Below are 13,634 nucleotides of genomic sequence, written 5' to 3'. Positions count from 1 at the left end.
CTGTTCCTCAGGTGTCCCTTTTGGCAGGACTGCTAGATGAAAGGGTTTTCTAGGTATTTGTAGTTTTCTTGGATGCCTAATTTGTATCTGACTTAACTTCTGCTTTCTGTTGGATATCATGTCTGTCGCATTTCCAGGGTGGGGGTTGGGTGGAGGGTGTTTGGTTTTTAATTTGGGGGTTGATTGGTTGGTTTTTACAATGCTGTAAAAAAAAAAAAAAAAAATGTAGTTGTTTGGTAGTTTGTGTCCCTGTGGCACAGAAGCCAATAACGTAAAAGACTATTTCTGAATGAGATTATGGCCAGCTCTTCACTGGCCAGTATAATTGAGCAGGAATATTTGCAGCATGATTTGGGTCTGCAGTAACCTGGCTGCTTCCACGGTGCTTGTAAAAATAACGGGACCGTGTGTTTTCAGTATATGACGTGTTGCTTCCTAAAGAAAATGACCAAGTTTGCATTGGTATGATTTAGAAGTAACAGACTTAAGAGTTTATGGCAGAAATGCAAAAGTTCAAGTAACACAAAATGTAAAAGTATCTCATTTACCTTTTAGTCTTAGTGCATTAACTCCGCTCTGTTAACCAGTCAGAATATCCCTGGAAATGAACAAGTCTTGAAACACGCTCTTTCTCCATACCTGAAACTTACACAGCTGTGGTTTCTCTTTCTTTCTTTCTTTTCCTTTTTGTTCTTTAAGAGAAGCTGTAGTTTTAGGGAGCACAGACTTCCTGGAGGACGACATAGAGAAGATTGTGGAGGAGCTGGGCAAGGAGTACAAGGGCAACGCCTACCACCTGATGCACAAGAACTGCAACCACTTCTCCTCAGCACTGTCGGAGGCAAGTGTCACCCTGCGGTCCTTCAGGCACACGCCCTCTGCTGTCACCCTGCCTCCTTCAGGCACAGAACCTCCGCTGGTGTGCCCACTGCACTGCTCTTTCCTTTGCTCGTTTCCTCCTTGTCTTCCCGAGTCTTCGTGTTGTGTAAAGTGTGGCATTCTGGTTCTTTGCCTCATCTGAGTGGCCTTTCTGAGGTCGGTGGCTTCCTAGTGGGCACTGCGTTAAACTGTGACCCCATTCACGACTTCGCCACGGGGAGGGTGAGCGCTGATAATCGTCCCTTCTTATCCTAATCTGTTCCCTTCCAACCTGAACTTCCTCTTTAAAGAAATTAATGCTGGGGCACCAGGGTGGCTCAGTTGGTTAAGCATCCAACTCTCTTTTTTTTTTTTTTTTTTTTTTTTTTTTAATTTTATTTATTTTTGAGAGAGACAGCATGAGCGGGGAAGGAGCAGAGACGGAGAGGGAGACACAGAGTCTGAAGCAGGCTCCAGGCTCCGAGCTGTCAGCACAGAGCCCAGCATCGGGCTCGAACTCAGGAACGTTGAGATCATGACCTGAGCCGAAGTCGGACACTCAAACGACTGGGCCACCCAGGCGCCCCAAGCGTCCAACTCTTGATCTCAGCTCAGGTCACGGTCTCACGTTTGGTGAGTTCGAGCCCTGCGTTGAGCTCCGCATTGGGCTCTGCATTGACAGTGTGGAGCCTGCTTGGGATTCTCTCTCTGCCCTTTCTCCCCACCACCTCAACCCCCTTCACATGTGCCCTTGCTCTCTCTCACTCCCTCTCAAAATAAACTTAAAAAAAAAAGAAAAAGTCTCCACTGCTAAAAAAATTAAAAAAGAAAGAAAGAAATTATAGCCTGAACCACTTCTGCTACTTAGCCACAAGATTCTTCTTTTTCTATATTAGTTGCCAGTATGATTTTTCTCCCTGGCACTTAAAATTATTAACAAGCCGTCCATCTCTGCAGTCTTGAAATTTCGTTCTGCCAACAGAACACCCCACAGGCACTTACTTGCCTTCCCTGTTCTGGACTCCCAAGCCAGGAGACCTGAGAATTGTAGGACCTGAAAACAGAAACCAAAGGGAAGACATGAGACTATGAGATAAGGGCTGGAGAATCCGCTAGCCCTGAGACAGCTTCTCCGCTTGTTGACCTGTGGCGGCTGGTGGCAGGGCAGTGTCCCATCCTGCAGAAGCTGGAGGGTGTGAGGGACAGAACAAGCTGCCATCCCGGTGGTCCTCATCCCTTCCCGCGTGGCTCTGGACAGGCCCGGGCTTGCGTGCGGCCTGGAATGGGTCCCTGGGACCTGCAGCAGGTAGGACGCAAGATTCATGTCGCTTCCACCCCTGCACGGCCGGCTGAGTCAGAATCTTCTCGCTAGTGATTGTGCCGACATGGGAGTTACAGAAGCACCCCCAGGCTCGTGCGTATGCCAGTTCCACGGAGGCGACCCGGTTGCTCCCCAGGAATGAGAGAAGGTTCAGGCCTCCTTGACCCCATCTGCCGGAGACGCGTTCAGGGATCCATCGAATGGGAGAATCGGCAGAGATCCTGGATGGCACCCAGTCCCGTGTCCTCGGTGTGCAGACGGGGCAGCTGCCGTCCGTTGTGAGTGGGAAAGTGGCCTGTGGAACTGGGAATGACAGATGCAGCCCCAGGACACCTGGCCGTTTTAGCCAGGCCGCTGACGTGAGGCAGGGACGTGTAGCCCGGGTGATGCCTGAGCTTCGTTCCCTCTCCGGGCAGGAAGAGAAAAGGGAAGCTCCCCAATTCCCCAAGTGGAGTTGTGGGTGAGCCCGAAATGCTGACCATTGGTTGCTGCCTCCTCCGAGTGGGAGGGGGCATGATGAAATCGTTCCTGGGGCCGGAGCAAGGTCAGAAGGGGGACAGGGGGGCCCTGCTACTGAGCCCCCACCCCCTCCCAGCTCGGCCCTCCCCCGACGGCTGGAACAACAAACTGTCTTCGCTAAATTTACTGCTGGGGGTTTGAAGAAATTCCCAGTCAGGAAAGAAAAGGGGGATTTTTTAATGGCTTTGTATTTTGTGATTATACGATAGGAGTTGATGTGAAACAATTCGTGCTTATAATTGTATAGGGGATGCAGGGACCGTCTCGGGAATACTGGGAGAAAACGCCTTAGTGGACACAGCTCTCTCACTTCTTGCAGCCGCAGAGTGGGTGGATTTAAGTCTCAATTATTAAACGAACGCCTGTCTCCACAACTGGGATTTTTTATAGGGTTTTTGCCTCTCGCAGCCTCTAAAGGCAGACGACATACAGAGAGAGACAATTTCCAGATGAACTTCGGGGTTTTAAAACGCGGTTTTTAGATACTGATTAGCCCTTATACTGTCAGTTATCTGAGGCAGGGAGGTGAGGATTTTCCAGCCGGACGTGTATATTTGTCAGCTGGTCTTGAAAGGGGCCTTGGAAAACCTCAGTTGCTTAACCTTAGAAATGTGGCTCCCTAGCTGTGCACCGTGTTCACTCACTCATTACTGTCCTGGCCTTTTCTCGAAATCCTGAAATCACGATCCCGATTGCCTGCACCGGACTGTCGGCCGAAACCTGCCCTTGTCTGCTCCACGCCGGGCCAGACTGAAAGCAGGTGCGGGCCCGGGAACCGGCCTCCTCCTTGGGGACCCTCGCGGGTCGGGACCCCCGTCCGCGGAGCCCTCCGCCACAAGTGTCGTGGACGTTGACCGCTCCGTCCAGGTGGCATGCAGGTGTGCCCGGGGAGGGGCTCGTTCCCCAGCAGGGCCCCCTGCGCCCAGCCGCTCGGCCCCGTGTCGCTAACCAGGGATTCTTGCCAAAACCCGCAAGTGGGGGAGAGCGGGGCCCCTCGGCTGCTGCAGTGGTGGCGTCAGGGGGGCAGCCAGACCACCTTCCCCCCATTCCCCCTGCGTTCCTTAGTGAGGTAGAGCCGTCACCAAATGCAGCAGCCACAGAATTGGGGTGTTCCTCCCTAGGCCATTCACAGGCTAAACGGTCAGGGAGAAGAGGGGTGACCTGTAAACCCCTTGTGAAATCTTCTGCAAACTCAGGATTTCATCCTGACCAGTGTCTGATAACGATGTGTCCATCTAGTTTAAGTCACATAAAAATATTTTCCAGTGACAGCTTCTGTTCTCGCAGACCAAAAAAAAAAAGTCCAGATGAAAGTAAAGGATAATTTTTAAAGCGTAAAGTTAGGATTGCCAAACGGCGCACACTGATTTCGTGACCACGAAAACCAAAATCCTGGCACCTGGGGAGGCGTGCGGGCGGGGAGGCGGCCTTCATGACCTGTTTCTCGATGCTGCTCCTCCCCTCGTCCTAAAGACCAGCCATTGCGTCTTGCCTTTCTGAGCTGCTGCGAGCACCTTGGACTCCGCCAGGCTGCTCACCTGCGAGCCAGCGACAGTGCTGACACAGCAGAGAGGCTGTTCCCGCACCTGCCGCACAGAGTGGAGGCCGATAACCTGGTCTCGAGGATGGACAGAACTGTTTGGGTCTGTCTGTGGGCAGACCCTCCAAGATTCGACTGATCTTTCAGGCCAGATCGGAAGCCCTGTCAGTGCGTTTGGGCAGCGGTAACAGGGCAGCACAGGCCCGGTGGCTAAGAGACGACAGACCGTTCTTTCTCATGTCCAGGATCCAGGCGCTGGCAGATGCAGCCTTCTAGTGAGGTCCTAGGCCGCTTCTTGCCTTGGCCTCAGGTTGCAGGAGGAGTGAGGGGCTCTCAGATCCCTGGTAAGGGCACCAATCCTATTTGTGAGGCCTGGGCCCTCATGACCCGCCCACCTCCCAGGCTCCCCACTTCCACCAGCGGTCAAGTTCGAGGTTAGGATTTCAGCTTACCGGCTTTGGGGGGACAAAAATCCTCATCCTCGAGCGAGTCCCACGGTGTTCACTGCCAGTGAGGAAGCACGCTGGGGGCTTTGTAACCGGTGCTGCCTGACCCATGCGTGCCCTGCTTGGGGGCCCTCACGCCGTAAACCTCCCGTTCTGGGGGTGTCACGTGTGCCCTCTGGGATCGGTTCTTGTGTGGGTGCCCTCTCGTGACCCCACCTCGGGCCAGGTGAAGAGGGTTCCCACCAAAACTCAGGTGGAAGCCACTCGGCTTTCTAAAGTCAGCCTTTACGGGTTTGCTTTAGTGGGGTTTGCTCTAACTGGCTAGGTCCAGGAGCCCTAAAAGGTGTGACTGAAATCAAAACTCCAGGTTGGCCTCACCCTGCTGTGTAGGGTCCTTTGGTAATATTTGCTGCAACAGCTTGGCTAAGTTTGGGGAGGGGGGGGGGTGTAGAAAAAGAGTTAAAACGGGTCAGAGGCTGCTGTCCCTATGAAAGACTGGGGCCGTGGATGGCATCTGAGAACTTGACTTTCGGAAGGGCCGCCAACAGTCGCGAGATGGAAGGGCAGCTCACCAGGCCTGACCTTGTGTGCATAGCGTGATTCCTGCAAGACACCTGCTCCCATTCCAGGGAACCCCAAATCTTGGCACATGCTGAGAAGCAGGTGCCTACACGAACAGGCACAAATAAAACCTTGGATGCTGGGTGTCCAGTGAGTTTCCCTGGTGGACATTTCACATGTGTTGTCCCCCCTCCTTGCGGGGGGGACCTGAGTGTATCCTGTGTGACTCCATGGGGTGAGGCCCTTTGACAGCTTGTGCGTGGTTTCCTCTGCACTTTTCGTCCATTTCCCTGTAGTAAATGAGAGCTGCGACTGTAGCTGTGTACCCAGTCCCGTGGGTTTCTTGGCAAATCACGGTCTAACCAGGAGCTGGTCTGGGGGACCGCTGACACAGCTCACTTCTCCAAAAGTAATCAAGAGGTTTTTGTTGTGTAGTTTTGTTTAAGTGTCATGAATTTCCTCTCCTCCCAGATTTAAAAATACTTGACTTCATGAGAAAAATCTCAAACAGCCTAACCTTCCACCAAAAGAATTAGAAAAGAACAAACAGAGCCCAAAGTTAGTAGAAGGAAGGAAGTACTCAAGATCAGAGGACAAATGAATAGAGACTAAAAAGACAGTGGTAAAGATCAGTGAAACTAAGAGCTGGTTCTTTGAAAAAGATCAGCAAAATTGACAAGCCTTCAGCCAAACTCACCAAGGAAAAAAGAGACAGGGTTCAAATAAATCAAAAGTGAAAGAGAGATCGCAGCCGACACCACAGAAATACGAAGGAGCGTTAGAGACTATGGCGAACAATTCTGTCCATAGATTGGACAACCAAGGAGAAGCAGACGTTCCTAGAAACATACAGTCTCCCGAGACTGTATTGTAAGTAGAAAATCTGACCAATTTACTAGGGAGGTTAAATCCAGCAAACAGTAGTCCACGACCAGACGGCTTGACTGGTGACTAACACGCAAAGGTGTAATACCTAACCTCAAACTTTTCCAAAAATGAAGGAGATGAGTACACTTCCAAACAAATTCTGCGAGGCCAACTTCACCCTGATACCAAAACCAGACCAGGACGCTACAAAAAAAAAATCACAGGCCGGTATCCCTGATGAACAAAGATGGAAAAATCCTCTACAAAACATTAGCAAACCAAATTCAGCAGTACATCGAAAGGATTCTATACCGTGATCGAGTGGGATTTATCCCAGGGGTGCAGGGTGGTTCCACAGTCGCGAACCAATCAGTGCGATATACCACATGAAGAAAATGAGAAAAAAGAATCATACGGTCATCTCAGTAGCTGCAGAAAGGCATTTGACAGTATTCGGCATCCACTGATAAAACTCTCAACGAAGTGGGTATAGAGGGGACGTACGTCAGCATAATGAAGGTCGTACAGGACAAGCCCACAGCTCGCGTCATACTCAGTGGGGAAAAGATGAGGAACAAGACCGGGATGGCCACTCGTGCCGTTACCAACAGTGCTGTGATGAATATCCCCTTACGTACATCTCTCCGTATTTTGCCAACGTGTCTCTGGGGTAGATCTCTAGCAGGGGACTCACTGCTTGAAGCTTAAATGCAAAAGTAATTTTGCTACATAAACCACTACCCACAGTAAGAAATATGTTTTACACCATGACCCAGTCTAAACACACATGTACACGTAACACGTTAAAACAAGCGTCACAATTACCCCACCTCTCTACAGTCTGATGCTGAATGACTCACTGGTGGGTCTGGACTCAAAGTTTACAGACGCTGGCTTGGTAGAGGACCAGCACACTTCTGAGAGGGCCGGGCGGGAGATCTTTTAGGCTGTAGGACTGGTCACGGACGGCACTCTGCCATGGAGAACTCAGCTCCCGGGCACGGCTGCTACAACTTCACCTACGAAATCAGGAGGCTGTAGTTTACTGTCCTCTGTTTTAGCCTGATCAGGGTGCGCGCACACGCGCATACACACACACACACACACACACACACACACACACACACACACACACACACCCGGGTTGGGATAAAGTCAGCCTCCCAGGAAGCACATGGACGTGGGAAGAAGGGAGGGTGCCTGCTGAGTAAAACCAGGACTTCGGAAGCAGGATGAAGGAAGTGGCTGTTGACGAGTCAGCGGTGGCTGTACGTTAACTTAAATATCCCTCGTCGCCTCTTCTGTGGTCAACCTTCAGGTATGCAGATACCTGAACGTGCTGTGGGTATAAAATACATGAAATGTTCCCCTGTGTTTCTTAGCACAGAGGGGCGGGCATGGCGTGGTGTAAGGTCCATTGCTCGGCTTTCCTCCAGGTGTAGTTTATGGACATATTCAAGTATTCTTAAGTACTCTCTACCTCTCTGTGCTGCCGGGCCAGCTGATCGGATTTGGTCAAAATATGCCATCTTCCCTCGAGTGAGGCCATCTCACTTGTTAAGACAGAGACTTCGTATTAAAGGAAATGTAACTTGTCTTGTAAGGCTAATCCCTTTAGGAAGGAAAGCTACATGGTTGCTTAATTGCAAGTACCAGTTTACTTACATTTTAGCTAATTTGGGAGCATAAGATATTTTGAAACCTTTTTTCAAGGTCATCAATTCAGATATGATGTCAGGATCATGATTTTTGACACGACTGGAGGCAGGACTGCTAAGGGGACAATGAAGCAGGGACACAGTAAGCCAGCCCCGTGTTGTCTGCAGACGGGAAGGAGTGTGATAAAGAGTGAGGTCCGCGGTGTCCGGGTGGCTCAGTCGGTTAAGTGTTGTACTCTTGGTTTTGGCTCAAGTCATGGTCTCGTGGTTCATGAGTTTGAGCCCTGCATCGGGCTCCATGCTAACTGTGGAGCCCGCCTGTGATTCTCTCTCTGTCTCTGTCTCTCTCTCTGCCCCTCCCCTGCTTGTGCTCTCTGTCTCTCTGTCTCTCTCTCTCTCTCTCTCTCTCAAAAATAAACTTTAAAAAAAAATAAAAAAGTGAAGTTAGTTGTGGAAGACCCGATTCTTACTGTTTGAGATTGGCGAGGGTGTGGGTTATGGCCCAGAGTCCTCTAAGGACAGGGTAGGGATGGGGAGTGGGCAGAGAGCCGCCGCAGACCCTCAGCTGGGAGGGAATCCCCCCGGCCCCACGCCTGCACCCCACAGCCCTAGCAGAATCTGCGGACGAAAGCTCAGCCGGGCCTTCCAGCCCGGTTCTGACCGCAGAGACGCAAAGCCGGGTCTGCATCCATGGAGACGTTTCTTTCTCGACCAACACGAGAAGTAACAGGGTAGAACGCGGGCCCGGACAAATGGGGTGGCGGAGACTGGACGGAAGTAGGAAGGAATCTGTGAAAGGGGACAACTGATGGCGGGGAGGATACCCAAGACCGGCCGCTCTGACCGTCTGGAGCGTGTTACTCTGGTCCCTGTGTCAGCAAGGCTTCCCTGCTGTGTTGTTTGGAGCACTTGACATGGAGTCTCAAAGCAGTTGCAGGGAGCCAAACGGAATTAGCTTGATGCTGTAGGTGTAGAAAGTGAGCCACTTGACAAGCCTCCGGAGGTGGCGGCTGCCTGTCATCCCGGCCTATGTGCTTCCCCGCACCCCGCCTGCCCGTCCCCTGGCACCGGACCGGGGACCCTCAGCCCGCACCCCGCCTGCCCGTCCCCCGGCACCGGACCGGGGACCCTCAGCCCGCACCCCGCCTGCCCGCCCCCTGCCCCCACCCCGGCACCGGACCGGGGACCCTCACCTCGCTCACCTGACACCGCCCCCTCTCTCCTCCGTAGATTCTTTGCGGGAAGGAGATTCCTCGCTGGATCAATCGTCTGGCCTACTTCAGCTCCTGCATCCCCTTCCTCCAGAGCTGCCTCCCCAAGGAGTGGCTCACCCCCGCGGCCCTGCAGTCCAGCGTCAGCCAGGAGCTGCAGGAGGAACTGGAGGAGGCCGAGGATGCGGCCGCGGCCGCCTCCGTGGCCGGCCCCTCGGCGGGCTCCAGACCCGGGCGCCACACCAAACTATAAAAGGTCTCCCAAGTCTCACCCTCAGAACTGTCTCCGACCGGTGACTGTCCCCAGAGAAAAGTAAGAGAGTAAGAAGCGTCCTTTGGGTATTTTGTATGCAAAGATGGCTCTCCCCCAAATCCCAGTTTTTCAGCTCAGGATTATATTTGTAATCAAAAGAATCACTTGGCGCAGGAGGGAGAACTTTGTACGAAGCCACCCTCGGTTTTTTTTACCCACTTGTAAATTGGGGTTTACTTCTGTTTTCTACAAGCTCTGTTAAGTTATGTTTACAGTATTTTGTATCGCTGTTTACAAACCTTGCATGGACTCCTGCCACCGTGAAAGAAGACCGCCTTCACGTCTCGGGAACTTCGGTGGATCACCTTCCTACACTTGCGACAATTTCCAGAGCTACGGCGTCCGCAGTCGGCACACGAAGGGCGCTTGAGGGGCTCTGGCCACCACTACCTGCTCCAGAAGGGTCGTTTAGGTTCACGTGTGGTTCTGTTCGCGTTCGGGCACCGGGACGCTGAGGCCAAGGAGCTCCCGCAGCCCAAGGGCTCGGGGCCCGGGTCTTCGGGAAAGGCTCTGCCAGGCGGGGGCCTGCACCCCTGACACCTGTCCCCCCAGGCGGGCAGGCCCGTCCCATGATGCCTCTGATTCTGCCGTTAGGATGGTTTTCGTTCGAGATAGTCTTGCTAGGAACCGAGGGGTATTTTTGCACACGTGTTGGGGGCTTCATTGATATTTTAATACGGACTGACCTCCCTGCACACGATTTCGCCGACGGGGCGGGAGTAGCAGCAGGAGTTGACATTCAACTGCTTTTGAACTATTCAGGCTGCCTTTTATACTAGACCTTGAAAACTGGAGCCTGAAGTAACGCCCTCCACAAAGTTCACGATTTGATATCCCGACACTTCGTGTACCAGACGGAGCGCGTCGGAGTTCTGTTGCTTCGTTCCGGGGGTAGTTTGACCTCAGAGTAGAAAAACCTAGTCTCATTGACCTCTCGTTGAAGGATGTTTGTGTGTCTTAAAACTCATCTTTTTCTGTTCTCCCAAGTGTGTGTCTCTTACGTGACCTCCTCCCACAAGGAAATTGTCACCACCGATAGGTAAGTCCTTGTTAGCAAGGACTCTGTCTGCTCACATCTACTCCCAGTTTGACCCTTGGATGTAAGAGCCAAGTCACTACATGTCAGATTCAATTTTTCTGCCTTAAGAATGAATGTCCTACATAGAATATTGGGTGAGCGCATAAATTATCCAAGGCAGTGACTTCAGCTTTATATATATTGTTAGTTTTAAAGTCACCTCCTTTTATTTAAACTCCTAGATCGGATTGTTTGCTATTTCTCTTTGTAAAGATACATATCTTTCAGTAAAGGACATTTTTAACTTTTCCATCAGCTGACTCATTCATTGTATCAACCTAAGCACACCCTGTTCGAGGGGAAAACGGAACCTTGGGTTATAAGCTGTGACCTGAGGCAGATGAAGCCACTTAACCTAATTTATGCTTTTGACTGTTCTGTTTCTGGAGAGGAAAGCCTTTACGGTTGTATTCTCAGTTCTTCAGGGGGTGCAGAGCACCTGTTTAAGAGATGTGACAGCAAGAAGAGACGAGCATCTGATCTTTGTGAGAAGTAGGCTTGGTCCGGGCCCGAGAACGAGATTCAGAACACGACACTGAGACTCGGGCAGGTGTCCTTGCTCTGAGGACAGTCCTGTCGCCGAAACCCGGGTTAGTGAAAAGCGTTGGATGCAGTTTGCTGGGGAGTGTTTTTAAAACACGTGGTGGAGGACCGTTTTCTCTAACCCATTCTGGCATACGCGAGTGAAGTCTGTGCTGCTCACGGCGGCAGTCAGTGAGACCCTGATGCGTAGCCCAGAACCCCCATCTGTGGTCCCCAGAACCCAGCGCCTCAGCACACGTGATTTCATTGTCGTCATACTTCCTCTCCTCAGCATCCGGAGTTAGAAATAGCGTAAAGGGTCCTCAGAGAAATCCACGGCAGCCTGAGGCCCGTTGTCACGCTGGCAGCCAGCAGATACGGTTCTGGGCGTGAGATTGCCCACAGCCTAAATTGTACTCGAGGTTGAAAAATACAGAAATGTCTTCACTGTAGAAAATCTCATTTAAGTCCGTTCCAGGCTGCAGTTCAAAATTGAGACTGGACTTAATTAACTAGCATTTAACCAGCGTCTCCCTGCCCTTGGAGGAAAAGAATTGTGTTCTCGCAATTGTGATCTCTGCTCAGAAAGACCCAGTCGTGAAGATACACGTGACGGGATGGAGTCAGAGACTCTGTCATCGTCACCGAGCGAAACGCGTTTCTCACAGTGGGTTGGACAGAAATAGAGTGTTGGAGGGTCAGGAACGGTGTTTTCAACGCCCTTGGGTGGGTTGGGGGGGGGGGGGTTCTGTCCACCCTGAGAAAGGGGCATCAGCTCTGGAACGTGGCCTCTGGCCTTGTAGGAGGCGGTGATGCCACAGTGATACCTGAAGCCCAGCCGGGGTTGCTCTGACCCACGGCTCTGGCACAGGCTCCCTTCACCAGCATTTATTTGCACAGAGCAGGGAACTCTGGCGTTAGCCAATCGATGGCACCGTGTGCACGAGGAGACAACACTACAGGCAGCTCGGGCCTCTGTTTCCATGGCTTCCCTCCATCACAAAACGGGTAGAAACACATTCACTGCTTCAGGGCTCTAACGTGTACGTCTTGTGGCTCGGTTTCTGCAAGATACTCCATACCTGTGACACCTGCTGTGTTTTCTTCGGGTTCTGTTCGGCAAGCTGGCCATACTGCCATCGCGTCCCGTTTTCCCTTCAGTGTGGTTTTAGGGCTCAGCTCAGTTGTTAGACTCGCATTGTCTCAGCAGTCGATACACATCTTCACTGTTTGAAAGGTGTTACAGCTGTTAAAGAATCTTCATGAACCTGAAGATAATCTCTTGTGAAGTTGAATGCAAATGTACTGTCATTCATAGTGTTTATATAAAAAAAATACCAGGAATTTCACTTTTGCTACCTTGATATATAGCATTGGGCTATCATGTTAACAACATTGAAATACATCGATTTATTAAAAAAAATACTTTTATAAGAAACGTTTTATAGTGCTTTCTGACCTCCAGACCATGAACTCTTATGTGTTTGTGTTGGGGGGGTGGAAGCTAAACTTTTAAAATCCAGGGATCCTGGGGCACCTGGGTGGCTCAGTCAGTTCAGCATCTGACTTCGGCTCGGGTCATGATCTAATGGTCCGTGAGCTCAAGCCCCACATCGGGTGGGCTCAAGCCCCGCGTTGACAGTGCGAAGCCTGCATGGGATTCTCTCTCTCTCCCCCTCTCCCCCTCGCTCATTTGCACGCTCTCAAAAAAAAATAAAACCAAGGATCCCATCTGCTATGCAGACATGGTTAGCCATCTCATGAGCCCCAGTGTATCTACTCACATGATTGGTCTTGGCCCAAGTCTAGGGCCCGGTTCCTTCACTGCCAGAGAGGACAGCCACATCCCTCACAGGCAGTGTGTCAGCCCCTGCTCCTGGGCAATGAAAGCAAGCTGACAAGGGAGACGTGTCCTCTGCTGTCCACCCAGAGTGCGGAGGGGAGACCCACAGAGGAATAGCCCCCGCTGTGTGCACACATACACGTGCGCGTGTGCACGCACATGAGGCGTCGAGCAAGCAGAAGCCAGGGTGCTGCAACTCCCTGTTTCCTACGAACCTGTTCTGCTTCTGTTCACCTCCGGCCCGACCCTTCCCCCTTCCCCACTGGCCTTTTTGTACCTAGCCAAGTAGTATTCCCTTCCACTAGCTCGAAAACTTCTCTTGAATTAAGTGTCGTTAAATAAACTGGCAGTCTTGTGGTCAGTGCCTGTCCATGATCTGCTAAGAAGGAACAATCTAGAACATATCTGTTCTCCCCTCAAACACAGCCACAGGAATGGAAGAGAACCCCTACCCCGATCTAAATAGGTTCTCACAGGATTATAACAATTCGCAGGGCACGTGGGGGGCTCAGGTGGTTAAGCGTCCAACTCCGGATTTTGGCTCAGGTCACGATCTCCCAGTTCGTGAGATCGGGCCCCACATCGGGCTCTGTGCTGACAGTGGGGAGCCTGCGTGGGATTCTCTCCCCCCTCTCTGCCTCTCCCCCGCTGGTGCTCCTTCTCTCTGAAAATAAACTTGAAAAGATTATAACAAGTTGGCCACAAGCTCAGATCTGGTAAAGCAGCTGGTCTTGGCTGTAGAAGAGATGCCACATACACTGAGAAACTGTCCTTACTATCTGCTCCTGAAGCTCTCATCACCCAGACGTTGACCTTGTTCTAAGTTTGCAGAAGCATACGTTGATAAAGATAAATGGCTTCGTGCTATACTTTCCAAGAGTCACATGAGACGCAGGC

General features: G+C 51.5%; 1 protein-coding gene across 7 annotated transcripts in view; it reads left to right on the top strand.

Annotated features, from left to right (window-relative positions):
* The window catches only part of DESI2 (desumoylating isopeptidase 2), a 45,126-nt gene extending 34,502 nt beyond the window's left edge, over positions 1 to 10,624 (top strand). For 6 of the 7 annotated variants that reach the window (XM_042975679.1, XM_042975681.1, XM_042975680.1 and 3 more), the window contains exons 4-5: positions 700 to 841; positions 9,001 to 10,624. In XM_042975679.1, the coding sequence (XP_042831613.1) occupies positions 700 to 841; positions 9,001 to 9,234 (376 nt within the window). In that variant the 3' untranslated portion in view covers positions 9,235 to 10,624. The remainder of the gene's footprint in view (positions 1 to 699; positions 842 to 9,000) is intronic. The other variant, XM_042975687.1, reaches the window with a different exon arrangement.
* The last annotated feature ends 3,010 nt before the right edge of the window (positions 10,625 to 13,634 follow it).

Source organism: Panthera tigris, chromosome F3 (genome assembly GCF_018350195.1).
Source record: "Panthera tigris isolate Pti1 chromosome F3, P.tigris_Pti1_mat1.1, whole genome shotgun sequence".
NCBI classification, from domain to species: Eukaryota; Metazoa; Chordata; class Mammalia; order Carnivora; family Felidae; genus Panthera; species Panthera tigris.
Note: the sequence above shows the minus strand (reverse complement) of the source record. Positions and strands in the feature narration are given on the sequence as shown.